The sequence below is a fragment of the Tupaia chinensis genome, unplaced genomic scaffold, assembly GCF_000334495.1.
Source record: "Tupaia chinensis unplaced genomic scaffold, TupChi_1.0 Scaffold143976_1, whole genome shotgun sequence".
Classification (NCBI taxonomy): domain Eukaryota; kingdom Metazoa; phylum Chordata; class Mammalia; order Scandentia; family Tupaiidae; genus Tupaia; species Tupaia belangeri.
The window spans coordinates 317,016-343,544 of record NW_006203827.1 but is presented as its reverse complement, the minus strand read 5'-3'; the positions used below and the strand labels follow the sequence as shown (position 1 = coordinate 343,544).

Here is a 26,529-nt window from a genome sequence, read left to right as displayed (position 1 = left end):
CCCACGGGGGGATGGTCACGCCGCAATCCCTTCTCCTCCATTCTCCTCTTGGGATCTTGGGCACGCACGCACACGCGCCCAGCTTGAGTTTTAACCCACCGGGTCCAGGACGTGAACCGCGGTCGACTACGTGGGAGTCCAGCGACATAGCCATTACGCTAACTGCTGGTTCCCAAGGGCAGTTCTTAATCTGGGAAAAAGTTTCTTCTTTGCTCTTAGTGGAAGAGATCACAATCAGCTTTACCAATGTAAAGCCATCAAAATGTTGTGTGGTAGCTGAGCGGTGGTGCAACTGAAGCCACATGGGAGAGTTCACTTCCCAGGACCTCCCTGGCACACCAGATTGCATGTGTGCCTGTCATACAGGCTGGCTGGGACTGGGGGTGGATTGTTGTGTGGGGAACCTGTTGGCTGCTATTTCTTTCTGTCTCTCATAGAAATAGACTTTTTAAAAAATGCTGTGTAATAAAGTTAAGATTCCTCACAAAAAATCATAGAACTGATGATGGTTAAGTCTGCAAGGTGAAGTTCACCATTGACACTGTTGGCTAAATAACATGATAGAATCTGGTGTTTTTTTCCAGAGTACCTGCTGATGAATAAAATGATGATAACCATGGGCTTTAAACATCCTACATTTTCATAAGCCTTGTAAACTTGTTTTACTAGGTCTTTTTCCACTCTACACATATTACCATTTCATTTGTAACAAATCTTAGCAGGTTCTACTTCAGATTGTGCTGAATTGGTATTTTCTCAAGTTCTTTGGAAATATTCCTACCTGTAGTTGTTTCACACTGATTATTCATAGAGGCTACTTCTGCAGTTCAAACTCAGCATAAACAAAAACTGAACAGTTACTTCATTGACTCAGAGCCAGGGATAAAACCATTCATTCATTCGCATTGTTTTTCAGTTGATGGGTAGTATGGCTTCCAATATCCTCAAGTTTTCACAAAAAGGTCAAACATTCTTAAAGAAGTTTATTTTTTCTAGACCTACTTCTTCAGCTTCTACACTCAATCACAATTTTACTAGCTCACTATAGGTAAATGGATTTCCTTGTTTAGACAATAAATGAGCCACTTGGAAGTTTCTTTGGCTGAAGCTTCATTTTCTTTTATATTTATTTATTTATTTATTGGGAGAGGTTTTTGCCATAGGGCGCGTGCACTCACCAGACAGACAGAGAGACAGAAAGCAAGAAATCACCCCCCAGGGGGGATGGCCACATCGCAATCCCTTCTCCATTCTCCTCTCGGGATCTTGGGCACCGCCCGCACACAGCGTGAGTTTTAAGCCACCGGGTCCGGGACTCGAACCGTAGTCGACTACATGGGAGTCTAGCGATATAACCATTACGCTAACTGCTGGTCCCTATTTTCATTTTTGTGGAGAAATATACTATGAGAAATTTTCTAATTTTCATTCTGTGGCTTTCCTGTGAATTGGGAATATTGCGATTGTTTAGTCTTATTAATGTTAATGTATTGTATATTGTATTAACTTTAGCATAGTTAGTGCCATATAATGAATGCGGTCTTTGCTGTTTAATCTGATAATAAAAAATAGTTTGCCCTTTGCTATGCTTTTTAAGCATGATATTCAGAGTCTGCTTTTTTCTTTGATATGAGTACTGGTAATTTTTTAAAATATCACAGTATGATTATACACATGGCACTTGAAATGCTGTCAAGTTATAACTATATCACTGTAATTTATACCGCACAGAGCACCAGTGCAAAATAATGAGAGAGGGGCATACAGTCTGTCACAACTGCCCAGCCTTGCCATTATAGCACAAAAGGAGCCGTAGACTGACAATACATAGATTAATGTGTATAACTGTGTTCCAGTAAAATTTTTATGAACATTGCAATATGAATCTCATGTGATTTTTAACACGTCACATGATATTATTTTTTAACCTTTTCAAAGTGTAAAAACTGGGCAGCCAGTGCCATCGTGGTTAAGGTGGCTGGATCCACATGGCCAACTGTGCAATTTGAGTCCTGGGCCTGGTGGCTTGAGGAATATGCTGGGCACATGTTTGTGCATGCTCAAAATCCAGAAAGGAGGGAGAAATGAAGGGAAAGAAACTGCAATGTGACCATTCCTCATGGAGTGTGCATTCTCAGCCCCTCCCTCCATTTCTCTCTACATACACCCTCCAGCAAATTTAAAATAAGAATTTACGTTGAATTAGGCATTATAAATAGTCTAGAGATGATTTAAAGCATACAAGAGGATGTGCATAGGTTATATGTAAATATTATGCTATTTTATTTAAGAGCCTCTGGGAATTTTGGTATCTGGAGGTCCTGGAACCAATCCCTCAAGGATACTGAATGTTGACTATAACAGTGCTTTTCAATTTTTTGTCTTGAAATAACCAGTTGAGGTCTTAAAATCTACATCTCAGCCCGTGTTCTGGATTTTCACACAATTTCACATAACTGTTGTATAGAATACACAGTGACTCTATTTTCAAGATTGGTCTCTTTTCTCCTTTTAGATAATTTTCCACTTGTTCATCAAGATGGAAAACTCAGATTCTAATGATAAAGGAAGTGGCGATCAGTCTGCAGCACAACGCAGAAGTCAGATGGACCGATTGGATCGGGAAGAGGCTTTCTATCAATTTGTAAATAACCTGAGTGAAGAAGATTATAGGCTTATGAGAGATAACAATTTACTAGGCACCCCAGGTATGCTGCATATAACTTACAGTTTTATGTATGTAAATTGGTGGGTTTCTATAAAAATACACTAACCTGTTTTCAAAATTTGTTTTTTTTTAGGCACTGTGAAATATGTTTGTTTAATACAAGGGATATAGAATGATATTTACTGCTTTACTCATTACCTGATTCTATTCATGCAATTTGAAATTATCCTTTATTAGAGATATTTAAATCATGAATTATAAATTTTTAATGAGCCAAATTGAAAAGAATGAAACAGCCATCTTTTTGTTCTTTGTTTTCTTTAACTTAATACACATGGATCCAAGTGTGGAATACCTAATGGAACTTCAGGTCCCTGGACAGACTTACTCTATTTTGTCATCCCTGATTTCCTGAATACATCCCAATTGTAATCCTCCAGTGGTAACCTTAGGTAAAATGGAATTAGAACTTCATGCTTGGGACCAACAGATAATATAGGTTACATCACTGGATTTCCACATAGTTGACCATGGTTTGAATCCTAGATCTGACAGCTTACAACTAACGCTAGGTGCATGTGTGGGTGTACCCAAAATCCCCAAGAGGAGAATGGAGGAGAAATCCCCTCCAGGGGGTTTCTCCAGCGAGCGCGTGTGCCCTATAGCAAAAATCTCTCTTAAAAAGAACTTCATGCTTATACTGTTTTACCTCACTAAGTTCAGTTTGATTCTGCTGATAGATAAAATCCAGTATCTGTCTTTTTCCTCTTTTCACCTTTGTGTAGTTGCTTAAATTTTGAAAGTGAATAAGTCTTAAACACTTGAATAAGAATGCATTAGTTGGGAGTTCTGAACCCTATATAATTGTTATCTGTGGCAGGTCAGTCTCTCACTTAGCCCATTTCCTCATTTTAAACTATGGGTCAACAATATCTGTCTCACAGAGTTGCAGTTTTTAAAAATTGATATTGTTTGCAAATGCACTTTGTAAACTAGAAAGACACTTAAATAATGGTAAGTGGTAATATTCCCAAAGAAGTGAAGTTTTTTTCATTTTTCTTTTATTTTGCCAGAGGGTACATGTGTGCATGAGGGAAAGAAAGTATCCATCAGTGGGCCCTGGTCATGCTACAGCCCTTTCTTCCTCTAATTCTCCCGTCTCTGTCAGGATGTTAGTCGTGTGTGCACATTGGTGTGTAAGCCTCTTGGGCCAGGATTTGAACCCTGGTCAGCTATGTAGGACCCAGCTTCCTCTGCACAGCACTTAACTGCTGCACTATGAGGTCAACCCAAGAAGTTAATTTTATCTAAGTTTCTATGCACACCTTGGTTTTTATCTCAGATAATTAAAAGTCACTGGTTTTCTGTCTTTTCTTTTCTCCCCTTTCTTTCTTTCTTTCTCTCTCTCTCTTTCTTTCTTTCTTTCTTTTTGAGAGGTTTTTGCTATAGGTGTGTGTGCTCACCAGAAAGACCAGAGAGAGACAGACAGAAAGTGAGAAATCACTCCGTGGGGTGGGGGGGTGGCCACGCCGTAATCCCTTCTCCTCTGTTCTCTTCGGATCTTGGGCATGCACGCACATGCACCCAGCGTGAGTTTAAGCCACTGGGTCCAGGACTCAAACCACGGTTGACTACATGGGAGTCCAGCAATGTAGCCATTACACCAACTGCTGGTCCCCATTTTATTTATTTATTTTTAATGAGACAGTGCACACAGGGTGGGAGAGAAGAGAGAGGAGGATTGGTATTTTTGATAGTCTCATCATGTTGGAATCTTCCTGCCCCAGTCTCCAAGTTAACTGGAACTACAGGTGTACACCATCATCCCCACTGTGTTTAGGTTGGATTGGGAACTGAACCTCAGCTTCCCATGTAGCCTTAGCTACTTTGCAGTGGCACCTTCCTGCATGTACCACAACAGCTGGGTCTCTTCCCTTTTTTTAAAGTTTATTTTATTCATGATAGCATGTGCATAGGAGAGAGAGTATGAGATAGCACAGTCTCCTTTCCCCAGCCATTGAGCTCACCAGGACCTTGAACCACATGTGCTGCCCCTTGTGTTTCCAAGCTGATCTGGGGATCCAGACCTGCAGTCAACCATGTGACTTCTAGCATGTAATTCAGTTTGCTACTGATGGTGCCACCAGACTAGTTCTCTTTCTTGTTTTTTAATTTTCATTTTTTAAAAAATGTTGGTCTTGGGACCAGCAGGTGGTGTGGTGGTTAGGGTGCTGGACTCCCACATGGCCAACTGTGTTTCGAGTCCCAGACCTGGTGGCTTGCTTTCTCACCTTCCTTCTCTCTATCTTTCTCTGGTCAAATTGAAGATAGATAGATAGATAGATAGATAGATAGATAGATAGATAGATAGATAGATAGATAGATAAATAAAAACATGTTTTGAACGTTGATCTTATTTTTAAAATATGGCTTTGGACCACCAGGTGACATAGAGGTTAAAGTGCCTGGATCCCACATGGCATACTGAGTGGTTTGAGTCCTGGATGCAGAAACTTAAAAAATAGGTTGGATACATGTACATGCGTGCCCAGAACTCTGAGAGGAGAAGAGATTGCAGCATGGCTGTCCCCTCTGGGGGACAGTAACTTACTCTCCCTCTCTCCAGTGAGCACACACACTCTATAGCAAAACTAAAAGCAAAATTATAATGTATAAAAAATGTAACTTGGGGGCAACAAGTGGTGTGGAAGTTAAGGTGGCTGGATCCCACATAGCTGATTCTGTAGTTCAAGTCCTGGACCCAGTGGTTTAAAAATCATCTAGGTATGTGTGCATGTATAAGCAAAATCCTGAGAAGAGAATGGAGGAGAGGGGTTTAATGACATGGCTATCCCCCCTGGGACTTTCTCACTTTCCCTCTCTTTCCTTTTGTCTCTGTGTCTGTCTTTGGTGAGTACATACACCCTATAGCAAAAACTTAGGGACCAGCAGTTAGCGTAATGGCTATGTCACTGGACTCCCATGTAGTCGACCGTGGTTCACGTCCCGGACCCAGTGGCTTTAAAACTCACGCCAGGCACGTGTGTGTGCGTGCCCAAGATCCCAAGAGGAGAATGAAGGAGAAGGGATTGCGGCGTGACCATCCCCCCTGGGGGGTGATTTCTTGCTTTCTGTCTCTCTGTCTGTCTAGCGAGCGCACGTGCCCTATCGCAAAAACCTCTAAAAAAAAAAAAACTGAGAAAAAAGGGGGAAAATCTTCATTTTTCTAACCATTGTGTGTTAGATAACTGAGTCCTTGATGAAGTGTTTGATGGTTATGCCCCTAAACACATCTTTACACTGTGGTTTGTGTTTATTGTATGAGTTGCTGATTTTCATGTGTAATTCGGCAGAATTTTTAAACTTTCAGGTGAAAGTACTGAGGAAGAGTTGCTAAGAAGACTACAGCAAATTAAAGAGGGTCCGCCACCACAAAACTCAGATGAAAATAGAGGTATATTTTGCTTTAGGGGATGGTGGGTAGAGGATGGAATGATAGTTATATTATAATAGTAAATGTCAGCCACATCTAGAAATGGCAGAAATTAATTTGGGGCTAAGTAACTGCTCATAAAAGAGAACTGGTGGGCTGGCAGTAGGCATGGTGGTTGGGTCGGACTCCCATGTGGGCAACGGTGGTTCGAGTCCCAGACCAGGCAGATTGCTTTCTCACTTTCTCTCACTCTCTGTCTTCCTCTGGTCAAATTGAAGATAAATAATAATTGGGACCAGCAGTTAGCGTAATGACTATGTCACTGTACTCCCATGTAGCCGACCGCAGTTCAAGTCCTGGACCCGGCGGCTTAAACTCAGGCCGGGCGCATGTGCGTGCGTGCCCAAGATCCCAAGAGGAGAATGGAGGAGCGGGGATTGTGGCGTGGCCATCCCCTCTGGGGGGTGATTTCTCACTTTCTATCTCTCTGTCTCTCTGTCTTTCTGGCGAGCACACGCGCCCTGTAGCAAAAACCTCTCCAAAAAAATAAAGATAAATAATAATAAAATTAAATGAATAAATCTTTTTTTTAAAGAGAGCAAGATTGGGAACCAGCAGTTAGCATAATGGCTATGTCGCTGGACTCCCATGTAGTCGACCGCGGCTCGCGTCCCGGACCCGGTGGCTTAAAACTCACACCGGGCACGTGTACGTGCATGCCCAAGATCCCGAGAGGAGAATGGAGGAGAAGGAATTGTGGTGTGACCATCTCCCGTGGGGGGTGATTTCTTGCTTTCTGTCTCTATGTCTCTCTCTATCTGTCTGGCGAGCGCACGCGCCCTATAGCAAAAATCTCTCAAAAAAAAAAAGAAGAAAGAAAGAAAAGAGACAGCAAGAACTGGTATTTTCTTGATATTTGGTGAGAATGTCAGCATATTTTTTTTTTTTGGCCTCACCATTAGGATGTTTGTGTTAATTGTGACACAATGAGAAATGGCCTATTTAAATGTCTCAAAATGTCAGTAGTTCTGCTGTTGAGAAATAGTGCTCTAACCTCAGGTCTGGTACTTCTCTCAAGTGTGAAGTAAGGGGTTTGACTGTAACCTAAGAGGCATGGTAATAGCTTGGTTTTTGAACATGCCATTGTATGTTCTGTGCTAACTTCAGAATATTCATTTGCTCTGGGACCAGCAGTTAGCGTAATAGCTATGTTGTTGGACTTCCATGTAGTCAACCACAGTTTGAGTCCTGAACCCAGTGGCTTAAATTCACACTGGGCACATGTGCATGCATGCCCAAGATCCTGAGAGGAGAATGGAGAAGGGATTGTGGCATAGCCACCCCCCCTGGGGGGTGCTTTCTTGTTTTCTGTCTCTCTGTCTTTCCGGCGAGCACAAGCGCCCTATAACAAAAACCTCTCCAAAAAAAAAGGTAATAAAAGGTCCCAACTCCACATTAAAAATATGTATATATTCATTTGATCTGATCTTCAGTTTCATGTGAGTAAAATCTGGATAACATTCAGAAATAATCAGGTACTTTTAAACTTAAAAACCTTTTCTTATATTTTTGCTGTAGCTACAGTAGTCTTATATTTTAAAATAAGCTCCTGAGTTATCAAAGGCACTTAAGAAGCTTAGAAATAATGTTTACCTCTTCTAATTATGTTAGTGTTTTTGACAGCAGACTGAAAAAAAGTCCTCTGAGAGTCCCACAGTAGTATGCTAGGCTCCATAAGTGGTAAAATTCTGACAATAGCATTTTTTTCAGATCCATTTTAAAAATAGTTTTCTAAATTTCTTTAGTATTAGCTTGTTCTTTGCAAGTAGAATTGAAAATGCCCTGTCTTTACTTACAAATCTACAATGTAATTTACAAAAATCTGTAAATATGAAGTCTGTTAGGATTTTAAAATTATTTAGTTTCAGAGCACTGTTATATAATTGTTCTAATTTTAGTAGTTCCTTTTTCTCCCTCTCCTCTTACTTTGTTTTAAACAGGTGGAGACTCGTCAGATGATGTGTCTAATGGTGACTCTATAATAGACTGGCTTAACTCTGTCAGACAAACTGGAAATACAACAAGAAGTGGGCAGAGAGGAAACCAATCTTGGAGAGCAGTGAGCCGGACTAATCCAAACAGTGGTGATTTCAGATTCAGTTTAGAGATAAATGTTAACCGTAATAATGGGAGCCAAAATCCAGAAAATGAAAATGAGCCATCTGTAAGACGTTCTAGTGGAGAAAACGCAGAGAACAGCCAAAGGCAAGTGGAAAATCCACGTTCTGAACCAACATTGGCAAGGCCATCTAGATCAGAACAAAATTCAACTGAAGCATTAACAGGAGAAGTTCCACCTACTAGAGGTCAGAGGAGGGCAAGAAGTAGGAGCCCAGACCATCGGAGAACCAGAGCAAGAGCTGAAAGAAGTAGGTCACCTTTGCACCCTATGAGTGAGATTCCACGACGATCTCATCATAGTATCTCATCTCAAACTTTTGAGCATCCGTTGGTAAATGAAACTGAGGGAAGTTCTAGAACTCGTCACCATGTGACATTGAGACAGCAAATAAGTGGACCTGAGTTGTTAAGTAGAGGTCTTTTTGCAGCTTCTGGAACAAGAAATGTCTCTCAAGGAGCAGGCTCTTCAGACACAGCTGGCAATGGTGAATCTACAGGATCAGGACAGAGACCACCAACCATCGTCCTTGATCTTCAAGTAAGAAGAGTTCGTCCTGGAGAATATCGGCAAAGAGATAGCATAGCAAGCAGAACTCGGTCAAGGTCCCAGACACCAAACAACACTGTCACTTATGAAAGTGAACGAGGAGGTTTTAGGCGTACGTTTTCACGTTCTGAGCGGGCAGGTGTGAGAACCTATGTCAGTACCATCAGAATTCCTATTCGTAGAATCTTAAATACTGGGCTAAGTGAGACTACATCTGTTGCAATTCAGACAATGTTAAGGCAGATAATGACAGGCTTTGGTGAGTTGAGCTACTTTATGTACAGTGATAGTGATTCAGAGCCTAGTGGCTCAGTGCCAAGTCGAAACACAGACAGGGCAGAGTCACGGAATGGAAGAGGGGGTTCTGGTGGTAGTAGCAGTTCTGGTTCCAGTTCAAGTTCCAGTTCCAGTCCTAGTTCCAGTTCCAGTGGTGAAGGTTCAGAAACTAGCTCAGAGGTATTTGAAGGCAGTAATGAGGGATCATCATCAGGTGCCAGGCGAGAGGGTCGACATAGGGCCCCAGTCACATTTGATGAAAGTGGCTCTTTGCCTTTCCTTAGTCTAGCTCAGTTTTTCCTCTTAAATGAGGATGATGATGACCAACCTAGAGGACTCACCAAAGAACAAATTGACAACTTGGCAATGAGAAGTTTTGGTGAAAACGATGCATTAAAAACCTGTAGTGTTTGCATTACAGAATATACAGAAGGCAACAAACTTCGTAAACTACCTTGTTCCCATGAGTACCACGTACACTGCATCGATCGCTGGTTATCTGAGAATTCTACCTGTCCTATTTGTCGCAGAGCAGTCTTAGCGTCTGGTAACAGAGAAAGCGTTGTGTAATTAAGATCCGAACTCTCGGCTGTGTAGCTGATAAAGTGATGGGCTAACAGGAAACTTTTATGTCCACTTTTTGAGTGGTGCTTAAATGTAAAGTAATAACCTGAATTGAGTCATTGCTTTCCGAAGGAATCATTGTCTCATCTCCAATTTCTGTTCCAGAATAAAAGGAAATATTTAAAAAGCAACATTTTTGAGACCTAAAAATCTGCTTTCAGTGCCAGTTGGATTGATAGCATCTCTTACTGATATTTTACCATATATACTTGTCAGTTTCTCCTTTGTTATCTAAAAGATCTGCCTTAGCAATGGCTCCTATCTGTTTCATATTATCTTTAAGAGTTTCCCATGCTGTAGGAGAGAGGGGCAAAGGAAATTTGCGATTTAGACTTAAGTTACAGTGTGTTTATCAGAAGTGATTAAAGCTGTATCATTCCCAGTTATTAGTTGACACAAATTCAGCCACATCCTGAATCTTGTTTGTTCTTCTTTCAGACTAGGTGATACTGGACATGTCAGTGTAAATAACACTAAGGTTAGGATCTTCTAAGTGTATAACTATCTCCTAAGCCCATCACTGTGGCACACTGTAGAGTGAGCTTATAGTTTAATCGAGATATTTATCTTGTGGAAATATTAAAAAAGCCTATGCTTGTGTAAGTGGAAAAAAAAATCACATTTCATTTGTTTAAAAATGTAAAGCTATTTTGTAGAGGCTCAGTACTTTTCCAATGCACTGTTGTATTAATGCATTAAAAATTGTAAAGTACCATGCTTAGAAATGAGAAAACTGCTTTTTGTGAGCCAACATAGGAAAAATACACACCAGACAAAGTACAAAGCTGCTTTCATGAGTGTGTAGATGTCAAGAGCAGAACATATCTATAATATTTAATGTATGTGAACAGCTACTGTGACATGCAAAAAAGGACAGTGCAGAATCAAACTGCATTAAAAAACAATAAGCATTGTGTATTTCAACTTGGATTTAGGCAGGATGTAAAAGGTGGGAAGTATAAAGAAAACTGCTCTGAAGAGTTTAAAGTAATAGGCAGTAAGAGGCAGATGTGAACTGGTTTCATATAGTAAGAACAGCAGCTTGAAAGTGCTGTCCTATTTGAATAGAAGAAACAAAATCACCAAATTTGGCAGAACTTTGGTTTAAGAAAAACAAACCACTACCACCTAGCACAAGTTAAATTAATGTTTTATAAGTCTGCTCCTCAAAAAAAAGGAAAGAGACTATAAATCACTTTAGCATAAGAATTTGGAGTGGTACAGTACAGATGTATGTGCTAATAGGAAAATCTTAAATTTATGTTGCTTTCAAAATTTGCATTTAAGGTACCAGTACACACTTGCTGATATTTCAGTACTGTTAACACAGACCTAACATCTCACATTTAGAGATCAGTTGAAGAATTAAGGGATTTTAACCCTTTGTTGAAGGTGAGTCATGTTGGGCTATTTGGAATTTAAGTTTTAATTGTGCTGCCCATATTTGAAGATGAGACTGCTGACTCGCTATCTATGGACATGCACTTTATGTTGTTTTCTTAGTAGTAAGAATAGATTCATGATAACCTCACTACTCTTGCCTAATTTCTCTTTTGAGGCCCATTGGGGTTAGGATTAGTTTTTGACTGTGGAGCAGATATTTGTTTTTCTGGGAAAAGCTAACAGGCCACAGAAGGATTGATCATGTCCTTGGCCTTTAACAAAATGAGCTAACTACCCAGACATTATCAAATACTCTACAAAATAAATCTACTTTAGGAACTATCTGGCTACCTTCATTGTTATCAACTTAGCTATAAAGGTTATTTCAAAGCTCATTCTTTCATGTGTTCTGGCTTTCAGTCCTACCTAAGTATCAAGGAAATTTAAATTGTAAATATGGTAGTTGTTTACTAAGGATATGTACTGCTCTTGCAAGAAAATAATGTCCAAACAAAGCTTCACTTATTTTTTTTAATATAAGCAGATTTCACTGTTTATGGCGCTTGTGTAATACATTTTATCTTTTTTAAAAGTTGTCCATGTAAAAGTCAGGATTTCTTTATATTCATGAGCCTCCTTGTCTCCTTTCTTAAGGGTGTAATCTACGGTTTTCAGATCTGCAGGGTAGTCCTGATTGGTTAGAAACAAATCCTTTTTTCTCTTTGTATAAGATGGTCCATTGTTACTGGGGTGTTTATTTAAAATACTTTAAAAACAACTACAGCACATTCTAAACATAAAAGAACTGACAACAACTCCCTAACCTCCCAAGATGTATTGCTCATTTGTGAAGTATTAAAGTTTAAGAGGTAACTCAAGCAAAATGCTGGTTATGAATGTAGGTATTGAAGTTATTCATAAACACTGGAAATAGACTTAAGTTTTTAGCCTTCAGTAGAATGTGCACATATTTGACATGTACATGCGATCACCTTTATCAATAGCACTCACTAATTTCCATCAGATTGTGTAGAAGGAATTACAAATATTTAGTGGAATTTGCTACTTAATTTTTTATTTTGTGATGTCCATGACCAATACATACTCATTGTGGACATTGAAGGCAAGGTCATTTGTGTTAGGTGTACAGTGGAGAACAAAATCCTGTTTTTCTGCACTGGCATCCTAACACCTATTCTTGAGGGAGCATTTTCTTGCAAAAGATTTTACATTTCATTTTGTATCTTTGCACTTTTTCTTTATTACAGAAAAGTTCTGTCTTTAAGACCTAGTTTGAACTTCATGCAGTAATAAGAATAAAAAACAATATTGGGAGATTACATTGTTCAAAGCATAGGGGGAAAGTACTAAAACCTAAATTTCCTTGAATATTTCAGATTTTTTTAAAAAATTCACTTACTAATCTAATATGTTTGAAGTGTTTTGTTTAACTCCAAGCAGCTGACAAGGTTGAGATTTATTAGTACTAGAAACCAAATTGAGAAGTTATGTTTTTTAAAGTTTGCAGACTTTATCTGTGGCAACACTAGGAGATACCCATGTGAATATGGAATATTTGCTTATAAAAGAACACATTAGTTTTACTTCAGTGGTATTAATGGAGGTGAGGATCAAATTCACATTAATGTTGGGATGTAGGTAATTGTACAGTTCATAAGAATTTTAGTACCAGGAGATAGACACATTCTTTAAGAACATGATTATTGGAATTCATCCAGACTAAGATGAAACTGATTAGCTAAAAGTGTTAGTTCCTTCAAGTAATGTTTCCTCTTACCCCACCCTGGAAAATGTGTCCTTTCTGTGCCAAGTATTCTCTCCTAGTGTCAGTGTCTCATATTTACAAAGGGTTATTTATCATTAATATGCTTTGTATATAACCACCTGCTTCCCAGGTGTCCACAACATGAGATGGGTCAAGCATCAGCCATGACTTTCAGTTAGTTCCCAAAATAACCATGTGGTGATAAGGAGGTAAATGTTGCATAATACCTTTTGAAAGGCCATTTTTACAGCTTGCTAGGAAACAGTGGCACCTGGTGGTGGTTGTGGATAATTTTCTCTTAAAGATGGAGGTATTTTTATTACCCCCCCCTTTTTCTCCTTTGTTCTTTTGTGAATAAAAAAAAAAATCATCTGCCTTATTTGACTTCTTAAAAAGTTTATTTTACTGGCTTCCCTATCAGATGTTTTACCAATAATAAATACATAGAAGCCACATGTGCAGGGCACTTTTATTCTTTCCTAGTCTTATAAGACTACACTGATTGTTACTTTCTGAAGTATTCTGTACCTTAGTAATGCGAGATTGATAAGGCACAAGTTAGTGTCAGGGGTGGGTTTTTTATTTAAACCTTAGTAATGCGAGATTGATAAGGCACAAGGTAGTGGCAGGTGTGGTTTTTTAATTAAGTATAGTATAATTCAGTATATTTAATATTCAGTAACAGTGTTGTGATTCATTGAGTTAACTTGTAAATTGTGTGCTTTTGAAAAAAAATTGAAAATGTAAATTAACATTAATATGCTTCATTTGGAAAGTAAAAGTACAAGTTCCAAGGAACTAATATTTTACTTATTTTTAAATCAGATTTTTAATAAGCGACTAAAGAACAACTCTGAGTTCGGTTACTGTCCTTTACATTTTTTAGCATTCTGAAATTAAGAATTCTTGTCCTTAACTAAGGAAGTTCTGAAATATTATCTAAAACTCCCAAGTGAGTGATTTCATAAAAGTTTACAGCATAGAACAGAGCTTTCACTTGGGTGTTAGAATTCTAAAGGGATAATAACCAAACAGTTTTTATCAGTTTTATATCAGTTTTACGATTCTGTAAATGCTTATATAGGTTTTGATTCAAATCTGGAACGGATAGATACCTCAAGTAATCAAAATTACAGTAGTTTTTTTTTTAAATTAAGATTTGTTTACCTAAAGTTCCACAAGATACTTTATTGTCACTTGGATTGAATGGTAGATGTCTTAAAGACTTGCAGTTAAAGTGAGCCCCATCATACCACTGTGCCTCATTAGTAAAAGGTTCCTCTATCTGTTCCTCATCTTGCAGATGTATTCCAGTACCAAGGTATGGTTGAACCAGCTGCCCAGCCTTAAACTCTGTATTTGGTGGCCCATTACTAACATTCTTTTAACTGATGGATTTGTATGTTTTAACTGTCCAATGTTTGGATTTTACCTCTTGATAGCTCCATTTGTCCCAGTGCTGCTTTTGAAGATGTAGGGCCATGTGATCAGGTATCAAATTGAGTAGGTACGCAGTTTGCCTGGTTATGTGTATGTGTGCCTGTTATCTTCTCCCAGGAAAAGCTGCTTTGGTATAGATGTTTACTTGGATTCATATAAAGGACTGGGCAGCATTCTTGGAAAGCTTTCTGAAGACTGTAAGAACCTGAAGGAACTTGGAGGGAGAACATTAACAAAGGCTGCCTTTACGTCTTTGAATATGAAGCACATAAATGTATGTTCTGTATAGACTAAAGTGATTGTTATACCAGGGCTTCCTGACCTCTGGGAGAGACTCAAAAAAGCAAAGAGGAGCACAAAGTGAAGTAAATTTGGTTGGCCTGCTTTATCTGTTTTCTCATTTTCTTTTAATTTCAACCTGAACATAATTCCCTTCAATATCTATCCAGCAGACTCCTGGTTGGGAAGCCCTGTAATAAATTTTGAGAATGTACCCGGATTTCTTTTTTTTTTTTTCTTTTTTGTACAGTGCTCTTACACCTGCTAAAAATTAACTTGTTTAATGCAAAACAAGACCTTGAAAGGTCAGTCATATTAAAGCTGGTTTGATTATTAATAGTTATCTTTTAGGAAGAAGCTTTTCCCCAATGTAAGATGTCATACTGCAGATTTAAAATATAGACTATCAATAAAATGCATGAAGTGATCATTTGTGCTTGATCATCTCTCCTTGGGTTTTTTCTTTAAAAGGGGGAATCTAGTAAAAGTTCTATTGCTTCAAACCATTGTCAAATAGACTTGGTTTTTAGAATCAAGTGGAATTATAATCCAACCTTGATTTTGATTGCTCTCACTGCACAGTGTAGGTACATACTGGTTTATGTGGTATAACTTCTGTTTTATCTGTGTTATATAGTTGGATGGCTTAATCTTTGGTAAAATAAAAGACTAAAGTATGTTCTGATATAAGAATCCTGGGAACATTTATGTAAATGTTGTTTTAATTAGGAACATTTTTACTGTTGTATTCTCGTCATTGCCCTGACCATTCCCTTGCCTTGGCCTTTATGTAGATAAAAACATCTGGGTATGCATGTGTGCTTGTGCAGACCCTTAAACATGTTGTGTAAGCCACTAAGATATCCTTGTCTCAAGTAACCCATCTCATTCTGATCCCAGGATAAAGACTTCACCTTACTATTCCTTTAGCTAGCGTTGAATTTTATAGTTTGATTTCCTCTGATGTGTAGAGCTCTCTTATCATTGGCTTTGGCACTCTCTCAAGATAGTTTTGGTGTGGTCAATTCTTCTCCTCATGACCTTCCTAGAGTTTTGATTTTATTGTTTATAATTCTGTTCTTTGCAACTGAATACCACCACAAAGAAGTTTGTATTGTAGACAGCATAAGCTAAGGCCCAGGCATCTTTTGGAGAAAAAGTAATTGGAAAGGACCCAGATGTCTAGAACTGCAATCTTAACTAGTAATTTTTATTTTCTACTTTTAAAATATTTTTAAAGAATTATAAAATTTTGGGGACCAGCAGTTAGCGTAATGGCTATGTCACTAGACTCCCATGTGGTTCACCGTGGTTCGAGTCCCATACCCAGTGGCTTAAACTCATGCCGGGCGCATGTGCATGTGTGCCCAAGATACCTAGAGAAGAAGGGACTGCGCGACCTGTCCATCCTCCCTGGGAGTAGGTGATTTCTCACTTTCTGTCTCTCTGTGTCTTTCTGGTGAGGACACATGCTCTATAGCAAAAACCTGGAAAAAAATTTTTTTAAAGAATTATTTAATTTTATTTGTTATTCAGTTTGACCAGAGAGAGCAAGCCACCTGGTCCGGGACTTGAACCAGTCGGCCATGTGGGAGTCCAGCACCTTCACTGTGCCACCTGTCTACCCCAGTGGTCATTTTAAAAAATACGAAAGCTATGGGGCCAGTAGGTGGCATGGCAGTTAGGATTGCTGAATTTACACATGGCCAACTGTGGCTCAAGTCCTGGACCTGGCAGCTTGCTTTTTCAATTTCCCTTTGGCTCTCTCTGGTCAAATGTTAAAAATGATAACAAAATTAAACAATTTTTTTCAAAGAGATTTTTGCTATAGGATGTGTGCACTCACTAGAGAGAGACAGCAAGAAATCACCCTCCACCCCCGGGGGGATGGCCAAACCACAATCCCTTCATTCTCTTGGAATCTTGGGCACACACACACACACACCTGGCATGAGTTTTAAGCCACAGGGTCCAGGACTCAAACCACAGTTGACTATGTGGGAGTCCAGTGATGGAACGATTATGCCATCTGCTGCTCCCATAAATCTTTTTTAAAAATATGAAAACTAGGGTCTAGTTTCTTTGAGGTCTTGTCTTTCAGGAAACATCTAAATTTTATGACCTTGCAAGTGGACTGCTAATCATTATATTGTTTGTTTAGAGATTTTTTTCCTATAGGGCATGTGTACTCACCAGAGAGAAAGCAAGACATCACCCCACAGAGGGGATAGCCACACCGCAATCCCTTCTCCATTCTCGTCTCGGGATCTTGGCCATACTGCATGCATGCACACGCATCTGAACGCAACGTGTTTCAAGCCTCTGGAACTGGGACTTAAACCACAGTCGGCCATGTGGGAGTCCAGCAATGTAACCATTACACCAAGACTGCCAATCACGATATTAAAAATAGCTAAACTGCAGATTGCAGTCAGGCTTTGTATTAAGTACTCCGTGTTATTTAATCCTTCCAGTGGTAGAAGTATTACTGTTTTATAGGTGATGCAAATGAGATAATAGGAGTCTTCAAAAAGTTTGTGGCAAACGTATAATGAAAACTGCATAGAATTACTTTTTGGGGGGAAAGGTTTTTGCTATAGCATGCATGCGCTCTCCAGAGAGACAGAAAACGAGAAATCACCCCCCAGGGGGTATGACTATGCCGTAATCCCTTCTCCATTCTCCTCTCAGGATCCTGTGTGTGCACACACACGCACCCAGTGTGAGTTTAAGCCACCTGGTCTGGGACTCGAACCACCGACTACATGGGAGTCCAGCAACAGCCATTACGCCAACTGCTGGTCCCTGGAATTACATTTTTTTGTAACCTCATACTTTAATTTCATTTTTCCATGAACTCTTTGAAGTCCCATCATACAGATGTTTGGTAATTTGACCAGGATAACCTAGTAAGTGACAAAGTATTTCCACTCATGTTTGATTCTAGAGTTTATTGTCCTTGTGCTTTTATTTTTTTTAAAGAATTATTTTATTTATCTTTATTTTAATTTGACCAGAGAGGGACAGAGAGAGAAAGTGAGAAAGCAAGCCACCAGGTTCAGAACTCGAACAGCAGTCAATAATAAGGCAAACAAAATTGTGATGCATTCAATGATACAGGTGTACCTATAGTGCAGCAGTTAAGTGCTGCGTATAGAAAGTGGGCTCTCAGGGTCAGGAGGTGGCATGGTGATTGGGGCACTGGATTCCCATGTGGCTGACCACAGTTGGAGTCCTGGACCCGGCAGGTTGCTTTCTCACTTTCAATCTCTCTTTCTCATTTCTGATGAACACATTCTCTCTTTCTCTCTGTCATTTCTGGAGAGCACATGTGGCCTGTAGCAATTTTTAAAAATGAGAGAGAAAATTAAATCCTTAATTTTTCATTTAATTTTTTTGGTATAAGGTGTGTGCATTTGCTGGGGACAGAGGGAGGGAAAGTGAGAAAGCATTCCTCCCAGTAGGGATGGTCAAACTGCAATCCCTTCTCCATTCTCAGGATTTGGGGTACTCATTCACATGCACCTGGAGTATTTTTCAAACTGCTGGGTCCAGGACCTGAACCACAAAGTTGGCCATATGGGATCCAGTTGCCTTAACTACCACAGCATTGACTGACCCCCTTGTGCTTTTCTTTAACACTTTGTTTCTTCTGGGGCCAGCAGGTGGCATGGTGGTTAAGGGCGCTGGCCTCCCACATGGCCAACCGTGGTTCGAGTCCCAGATCTGGCGGCTTGCTTTCTCACTTTCTCTCTTTCTCTGGTCAAATTAAAATAAAGTTAAATAAAATAATTATTTTTTTTAAAAAAATTTTATTTCATCCTTGAGAGAGACAGGTAGCTCCCACATAGGTCTTCATACCAGATCCACTCCTATCCCTAGCCAGCCCAAGGGCACGCATACATGTGCCTGGCATGTACCAGGAGACCTTAGGATGCAAACCTGGGACTTTATATGTGGACCCAGTTATATTACCACTGTACATGTCTGCCCCTGATTTGCTTTTTACTGTTTATCCCAAGCCTTAGACTAGATTGTTTATGAGGTATAAATTCTTAGACTAAACATCAGTTTGGGCTGGTTTATCAAGAAAAAAATGGCACATTATTTCTTCTGAGGGAAATTTTAAAGGTCATATATTTTAAATTCAGTATATCACTTTGGGCTTTACTGGGTCATTTTGAGGCCTAGTGGTTAAGGCAGCTATTAGGTTGTTGTTAAAGTCATGATTTGCTTTTCTATGAAAAAAATGCATGTAACTTTCCTGATGACCCAGTAGATCCAACATGGTTGACTATGGTTGTCCCTGTCTTTTTTTCCCTCCCCCTTCCTCCCCATCCTAATGAATGCATGCACCCTCTAGCAAAATTTTAAAATAAATCATCACTTTGGGCTTTACCAAGTATACATAAGCACTATAAATATAATATGAACCTTCATTTTAGCAAGCGTTTTGATCTCATAATCAGCCCTAGGGCAAAAGTTATTAAGATGTTTTTCAAAAATCATTTTCAAAAATCTGGAAATAGACTAGAATAAAAGTTTGGGAGCATATTTAATGGTGATCTTGGCTCCTTATTGCTTGTGTGCTTGGCCCCAATTACAACATGATTTGAAATATAAAATGAGTGCATTGCAGTTGACTTTTTTTAGAGAGGTTTTTGCTATAGGGTGCATGCACTCACCAGAAAGAGAGCGAGAGACGGAAAGCAAGAAATCACTCCCCAGGTGGTTGGCCATGCTGCAGTCCCTTCTCCATTCTCTTGGGACTTTGGGCACGCACACACATGCGTCCGGGTGTCAGTTTAAGCCACTGGGTCTGGGACTCGAGCCATGGTCGACTACATGGGAGTCCAGCAAAATACCTATCATGCCAACTGCTGGTCCCTCAGCTGACTTTTTTCTAAAGTATGCCAGCTAGGTTATTGTCATCCAGGTATATATCCTTTAGGGTTAGTTGCCTTGGCCAGTCATAGGCATTCCAAGAATGTTATCACTTGGGGCCAGCAGATGGCGTAATGGCTATGTCACTGGACTCCCATGTAGTTGACCGTGGTTACAGTCCTGGACCCGGTGGCTTAAACTCACTCTGGGCACGTGTGCTTGCGTGCCCAAGATCCCAAGAGGATAATGGAGGAGAAAGGATTGCGGCATGGCCATCCCCCCTGGGGGGGTGATTTCTTGCTTTCTGTCTCTCTGTCTGTCTGGTGAGCACACGCGCCCTATAGCAAAAACCTCTCAAAAAAAAAAAAAAAACAATGTTATCACTGTTCAGAAGGTCCTTGGAATGTGTTTAAATTACTATTAGAAACAAGTTTATGAACTACTGAGAGACACAACCCTATTCAGTTTGTTAATTGATTTGCTTGCCACCCTGGAGATGAACCTTGGCTGTTACCAAGAATTTTCTTTTTCTCAATGGACAGAAATTTGTCGCTGAATAGTATATTCAGGAATGTACTATGTACTCTAAAGATAATGACAAGGTATTTCCAAATAGGTGCAGTAATGTTTATGATAAGTAAATGACTGATGAGGTTTGAAAAGATTATAACACCTTGTTAAATATTTGAAGCACAAGTAGAAAGTCAATCTGCACTCACAAGGAGCAGAGATGTTTCAGGGAAGAGACATGTAAATAGAAAATAAAATATTACCAAAACCTTAAGAGATTGTGGTAGGCAGTTAGTCATGAGCAGGCAGCCCTAAGAGAAAAGGGAAAGGCTCACCTAGCCCTGGGCGCCAAGAGGGTGAAGCAATTTGCCATCTTCCTTCCTTGAGGCCTGAGGGAAGCACACAGGGATGATTTGTAGATTTTTTCTCTTATCAAAAAGACCCAAGCAAGAATTTCAGTCAACACCCTAATCCCCAAGTAAGCATTTTGGTCAACGCCCTAATTCCCACTAGGACGATAAATTAATTAGGCAGTCTAATTAAACAACCTGACTCACACTGGGCATGCACAATTAGGTAATCAAATTCCTCATTCTTTACCTGTGAGAAAAGTGTGCAAGCACAGGAGAAAACGCACAGATTCAAATTCAAACGAAGGACATAGGTAGTATGACAGACCTCCCACCAATAAATATTCATAATCACCTCTAGTAATAAAAGTAATAACCAGTATCAAGCACGGCTGCCACCTGGAAACCTACCCGCCCAAGAGACTTTTGGGTATATGTTCTCTTCTTTCCTATTAAATCTTCTTTTCTACCTACTTTATTCGTGGTTGCAGTTTCATTTTGCACCTAGGGACAGATCTCTAATTTTAGTGATCTGGACCCAAAGAACCAAGGACTTCACAACACAACTCGACACTCTCCCATCCGTTAACAAGATGTGCATACTATAATTATTCACCTCCATTCAAATATATCATAGCTGCTAGAGCTAGTATGATACTTTAGGGGACCTGTAAAGGGCAATGGGGTAAACAAGGCTCATCAGAATTTTAAGTTTGTTTTCTCAGCTGATAAGAGGTAAATGTGTATCATGCTCCCCCTAGATCCTAGGCATTGTGCTGGTCCTAGGTTTTCCTTCCCTTTGTTTTGAGCAGGATTGGGACTTGAAGCCTCTGGAATATCACCAAGTTTCTCAGGGGACAGTGTTTGTGACTGGTGTACCTACTTTAAAAATAAATTTTACAGTTGGTTTTCTATATGGGCTAAATATTCTAGAATAGCACAGTCCAGTAAAAATATGTAATGTAAAAAAATTCCAGCAACCACATTATTAGAGTTAATGTGTAAGAAAATTAAGTTTAATAATGTATTTAGCCTAATGAAGTAAATATCATTTCAATATGTAATCAGTATAAAAAATTATTAGTGAGAAATTGTGACTTTTTTAAAGAGATCTTTTTTGCTATAGGGAACATACACTTGCCAGAGAGACAGAGAGAGAAAGAGAGAAATCACACCCTGGAGTGAATGATCATGCTGCATTCCCTTCTCCATTCTCTTGGGATTTGGGGCATACATGCACAAGTGCCTGGGCCTGGTATAAGTTTCCTGCCATCAGGTCCAGGACTCAAACCACAATTGGCTATGTGGGAGTCCAGTACCTTAACCACTATGCCATCTCCTGACCCCATGACTTTTTTCTAATTGCCAGAGGGCATGTGTGCTTACCAGAGAGAGAAAGGGAGAATAAGAGGGATAAAGACCCTCCCTGCATGGGTGTGGTTACATTGTAATTCCTTCTCTATTTCTTCCTGTCAGAATTTTGGGCACACAAACATAAGTGCCCAGAATGTTTTTCAAGCCTCCAGGGCTGACATTTGAACAAGGGTCAACCATGTGGGATCTGGCTTTTATTTATTTTTTTTGGGGGGGGGGGAGTTTTTTTTTTTCTGTAGGGCGCGTGCGCTCGCCAGACAGACAGAGACAGAGAGACAGAAAGCGAGAAATCACCCCCCAGGGGGGATGGCCTCGCCGCAATCCCTTCTCCTCCATTTTCCTCTCAGGATCTTGGGCACGCACGCGCATGCACCCGGCATGAGTTTTAAGCCACCAGGTCTGGGATGCAAATCGTGCTCTACTACATGGGAGTCCATCAACATAGCCATTATGCTAACTGCTGGTCCCATCTTTTTTATTTATTTATTTTTTGGAAAGGGGGCAGATATGACCTTTATTGAGCCTATCCACCATAGTGGATATAATGTCTGCACAAAACCAAATGTTTGTTACTGTAACTTCTGCATCACAATTAAAATCCAGGTTTTTTTTTTTTTTTTCAAAAACAATCAGGGCTAGCAGGCACTAGATCCCACATGGCAGACAGCATGGTTTAGTCCTGGATCTGACAGCTTGAAAACATGCCAGGCACATATGCATGTGTGCCTAAAAATCCCAAGAGGAGAATGGAAGAGAAGGGGTTACAGCATGACCATCTCCCTGGAGGGTGATTTCTCACTTTCCCTCTCTCTTTGTCTCTTTTTCTGAAGAGCAAAAATGCACTGTAGCCAAAAAAAATCACTTAAAAAAAAGCAGTCAACTCAAAACACACTACTTTGTAATCAGATTCTTTGAAGCCACAGTAACAAATGTAGTTAAGACTTCAGTGCAGAAATTTGGTTAGTTGGAAAGCTAATTAAACTTCCAACTTGCTCAAATAGAGTTACAAAAAGGAAGTTACAAAAATGTGTTTTTCACAGAGATACCGTCCACTGGAATCAACACTGGACAGCTGTTATAGTATTTAAGAGTCCTGAGATAATAAGGAATCCAAGCATCCTTTAGACAGTCTTCTGTTGTCCTTTCTTCCCAATCAGAGATTTGTGGATGTCTGGAATGATGCCACCACCAATTGTAGCCTTTATAAGAGAGTCCAATTCCTCAACTTGCAGATAGCAAGTTGCAAGTGATGAGGTGTAAAACACTTTGCCTTTAAATCTTCTGATGCATTTCCTGCCAGTTCAAGTACCTCTGTGGTGAGGTACTCTAGGATCGCATTGCTGTACACAGCAGCAGTTGCTCCCATACATCCACAGCTGGTCATCCTAGATTTCAGGTGTCTGTGAATACAGCCCACTGGGAACTGCAAGCAGGAAACTGACTTTGTCTTGGCCTTTCCAGAGTCACAACCTTACTGCCAGCCATTTTGAATTATGCTGAAGCTCACACAGGGCAAAAAAGGCTAGTCAGACACAGTGAGATATCCCTACCTACTCTGTTGCACCATGATTAAGACTGCTGGGATCTGACTCCTAAATTTATTTTTTTCATGATCTAAAGAACACATGTATATACACCCCGCAACAGGTTCCTGATACCACAGTCCACCTCAGTCTTCAACCCGTCCAGATCATGGGTACGCATGTGCCAGGAACACTCAGGAAGGTCTCCAGACTTAAAGCAGGAGCCTTCCCATATGAGATTACCTTGCAGAGTGTTACATTTTACTGCTACTCCACACAACACTTTATTTTTCATTCCAAGTCTTCAAACTCTGGTATATATTTTACACTTATAAGTATGCTGCAATTTGGATGAGGCATATACCCAAAGCTAAATAACCACAGGTAGCTAGTAACTAACATATTGGACAGTATAGTTCTAGAACAATAGCAGTTTGAGTCCCAGACCTGGTGGCTTCAAACTCATGCTGGATGCCTGTGGATGCATGCCCAAAATCCAGCGAAGAGAATGGAGAAGGGATTGCAGTATGGCCATCCTCCCTAAGGGGTGATTTCTCGCTTTCTGACTCTATCACTCTCTGGTGAGTACATGTAGCCTATAGCAAAAGCATCTTTCTTGAAACAAAAAAAAACTGGGTAGGGGGAACCAGCAGGTGGCATGGTGGTTAAGATGCTAGACTCCTACATGGCCAACTGCCTTTCAAGTCCCAGACCTGGTGGCTTGAAAATCATACCAGGCATGTGTGCATGTGTACATAAAATCCTAGGAAAAGAATGGAGGAGAAGGGATTGTGGCATGGCCATCCTTCCTGGAAGGGTGATTTCTCACTTCCCTTCTCACTGTCTCTGTCTCTCTCCAGTGGATACATGTGCTCTATGGCAAAAAATAAAGTGGGTAGGGGGCTAGCAGGTGGTGTGGTTAAGGCACTGGATCCCACATGGATGACTCTACAGTTTGAGTCCTGGACATGGTAGCTTGAAAAACATGCCAGGAGCATACATGTGCATGTTCAGAATTCCAAGATGAGAATAAATGAGAAGGGATGGTTATCCTTCTGAGGGGTAATTTCTCAATTCTCTTAAATAACTCAAAAAATGTTATAACAAACTGACAATGCACCTTAACCTTTGATTTAACTTTCACTTAAATGACACCCAGTAGTCACTCGTAGTAATCCTGAAAGCTGGGAACTTCTTCGAGGGCAGGATCTGGAGCCTCCAAGATGAGAATAAATGAGAAGGGATGGTTATCCTTCTGAGGGGTAATTTCTCAATTCTCTTAAATAACTCAAAAAATGTTATAACAAACTGACAATGCACCTTAACCTTTGATTTAACTTTCACTTAAATGACACCCAGTAGTCACTCGTAGTAATCCTGAAAGCTGGGAACTTCTTCGAGGGCAGGATCTGGAGCCTGATCAGAGCCTCTGCCTCGAAAGAAACTCTGTTTCCAAAGTGGACAGCCTGGGCATGAAACAATGCCCATAACTGACATCCTCATGTTCCCCACTGGGACCTTTCCCCAAGTGTGGAGCTGGTTGCTAGAGACAGAATATACTGAGCTCTGAAGGGAGCTCGGGACTTCTGAAGTCCATGCTGGCCTTTGAAACTGAGGATTGATGGGGCCCAAGACCCCTACAGCTCCCCATGGACATCTGACAATCTCACTGGACAAGCCTCAGGTAACCCTTAAAGTGACTAAGATTAATTCCTGTCTAAATCAGAAGTTAAGGTTATTTTTGTTTAAAGTACAGTCATGCCAACAACTAAAAATTCTTACAGCTGCCCCAGACTCTGTCCTCCCATCCTTGCCCTCCTACACTCAGGAGGAAGAAAAATTGGCCTACAAGTAGTTGCCATTACCAAATGACAGGCCAATAGTCCCCAAGGCCCTTGAGTGGGTCATCATAGACTAGGTATTCAGGCCACCTCTCCGCAACTAAAGGAGGAGGCCCCAAGTGAACCAGAAACTACACCTCTTGCCCACGGAGATGACCCTTTCGGTCCTCCCTATACTCAATCTGAATATACTTATGGGCCAGAACCTAAGGACTCCTCCATGTGCAGGAAACCAGCTGAGAGGGACAGCATGTCCCAAGGGGCCTTGGCCCCCTTGCCAGTTTTTCCCCTCAAACAATGGGACTCTCTGAACTAAGTTCAGATGGTTTATTCCCTTTATGGTTTATTTCCCTTTCTCTACGAGTAACCTGTAAACTGGTAAAACCAGAATCCCTCCTTCTCTCAAAACCCACAAGGTTTAATTAATCTCTCTCCTTGAGACTGTTTTCTTCACCCATCAGCCTACCTGGAACAACTGCCAGCAGTTCCTCCAGACTCCCTTTACCACTCCACTGCCTGGCCCCTACAGAGTCTACATCATCCTCACAGCCGGCCTTGGACCCTGAAAGCCCCGGTTTGGGTCAGACACCACACTCCTGGCACCCTTGACCCCACTGGGACAGAACTTTCACTGTTGTCTTGAGCACCCCTTCTGTTGTCAAGGTTACTGGGAAGCATCATTGGATTCATCGCTCCCACTTGAAGCCTACTGCCTGGCTCCCTGACACCACTGCCTCCAGGATCCAAAGATGAGGACTTCAGCCTTCCCCAGATAGCCTCAAGGTCAAATTGCACTGACTTTCCTGATACTTCTCTCCTCTCCCCACATAAACTTCCCTCTTACACCTGGATCCTCTCTTGACCACTGGTGCCTGCTCCTCTGCTGGCACTTACAATCCCCTTGTGGTTCAACCCCTTGATCACTGGGTTGACACCTGAGAGGGTGGCCGTTCTTACAGGCCTTTGCCTTTATGTCTGGGGCAAGGACCCCTGCGTTGTTTTTACCATTCAAAAACACCTTGTCCTTCATCCCCCAATCCAGCCAGGCTTCTATGGACCATCTTTATGGGCCTGAGCCTCAATTCTATACCAACCACTCTGGGGTCATTAGGGACATCCTGAGCTAGCTTCGCAAATGTCTTCTAGAGTGTGAGGAGCACTACTCCTCTGAGGGCAATTCGTATCAGTCTCTCTTCTATTGGTCTCCCTGGCTCACCACCTTCATCTCTGCCATTGCAGGTCCTGCCCTGCTTCTCCTCCTTGCCCTTCTCTTTGGCCCTTGTGTCATCCGTTTTCCCATTAACTTTGTTTAAAACCGGATCCAACCTGTCAATCTCATGGTTCTCCACTCCCGCTATGAGCCGCTCCCCTTCTCTGACTCAATTATTCAATTCTCCAAATCAGAAGGGGTGAATGTGGAAGGCTGCATA

The 26,529-nt window shown here is 40.6% G+C and overlaps 1 protein-coding gene and 1 pseudogene across 3 annotated transcripts in view; one reads left to right on the top strand and one right to left on the bottom strand.

Moving 5' to 3' along the window:
* Positions 1-12,612, top strand: part of RLIM (ring finger protein, LIM domain interacting) — a 35,741-nt gene extending 23,129 nt beyond the window's left edge. For all 3 annotated transcript variants that reach the window (XM_014583013.2, XM_027767173.1, XM_006165650.3), the window contains 3 exons: positions 2,516-2,708; positions 6,039-6,122; positions 8,102-12,612. In XM_014583013.2, coding sequence (XP_014438499.1) covers positions 2,540-2,708; positions 6,039-6,122; positions 8,102-9,675 — 1,827 coding nt within the window. In that variant the 5' untranslated portion in view covers positions 2,516-2,539 and the 3' untranslated portion in view covers positions 9,676-12,612. The remainder of the gene's footprint in view (positions 1-2,515; positions 2,709-6,038; positions 6,123-8,101) is intronic.
* Positions 12,613-22,520: 9,908 nt separating this feature from the next.
* LOC102472102 (histone H2A.Z pseudogene) lies at positions 22,521-26,129 on the bottom strand (annotated as a pseudogene).
* Positions 26,130-26,529: the final 400 nt, after the last annotated feature.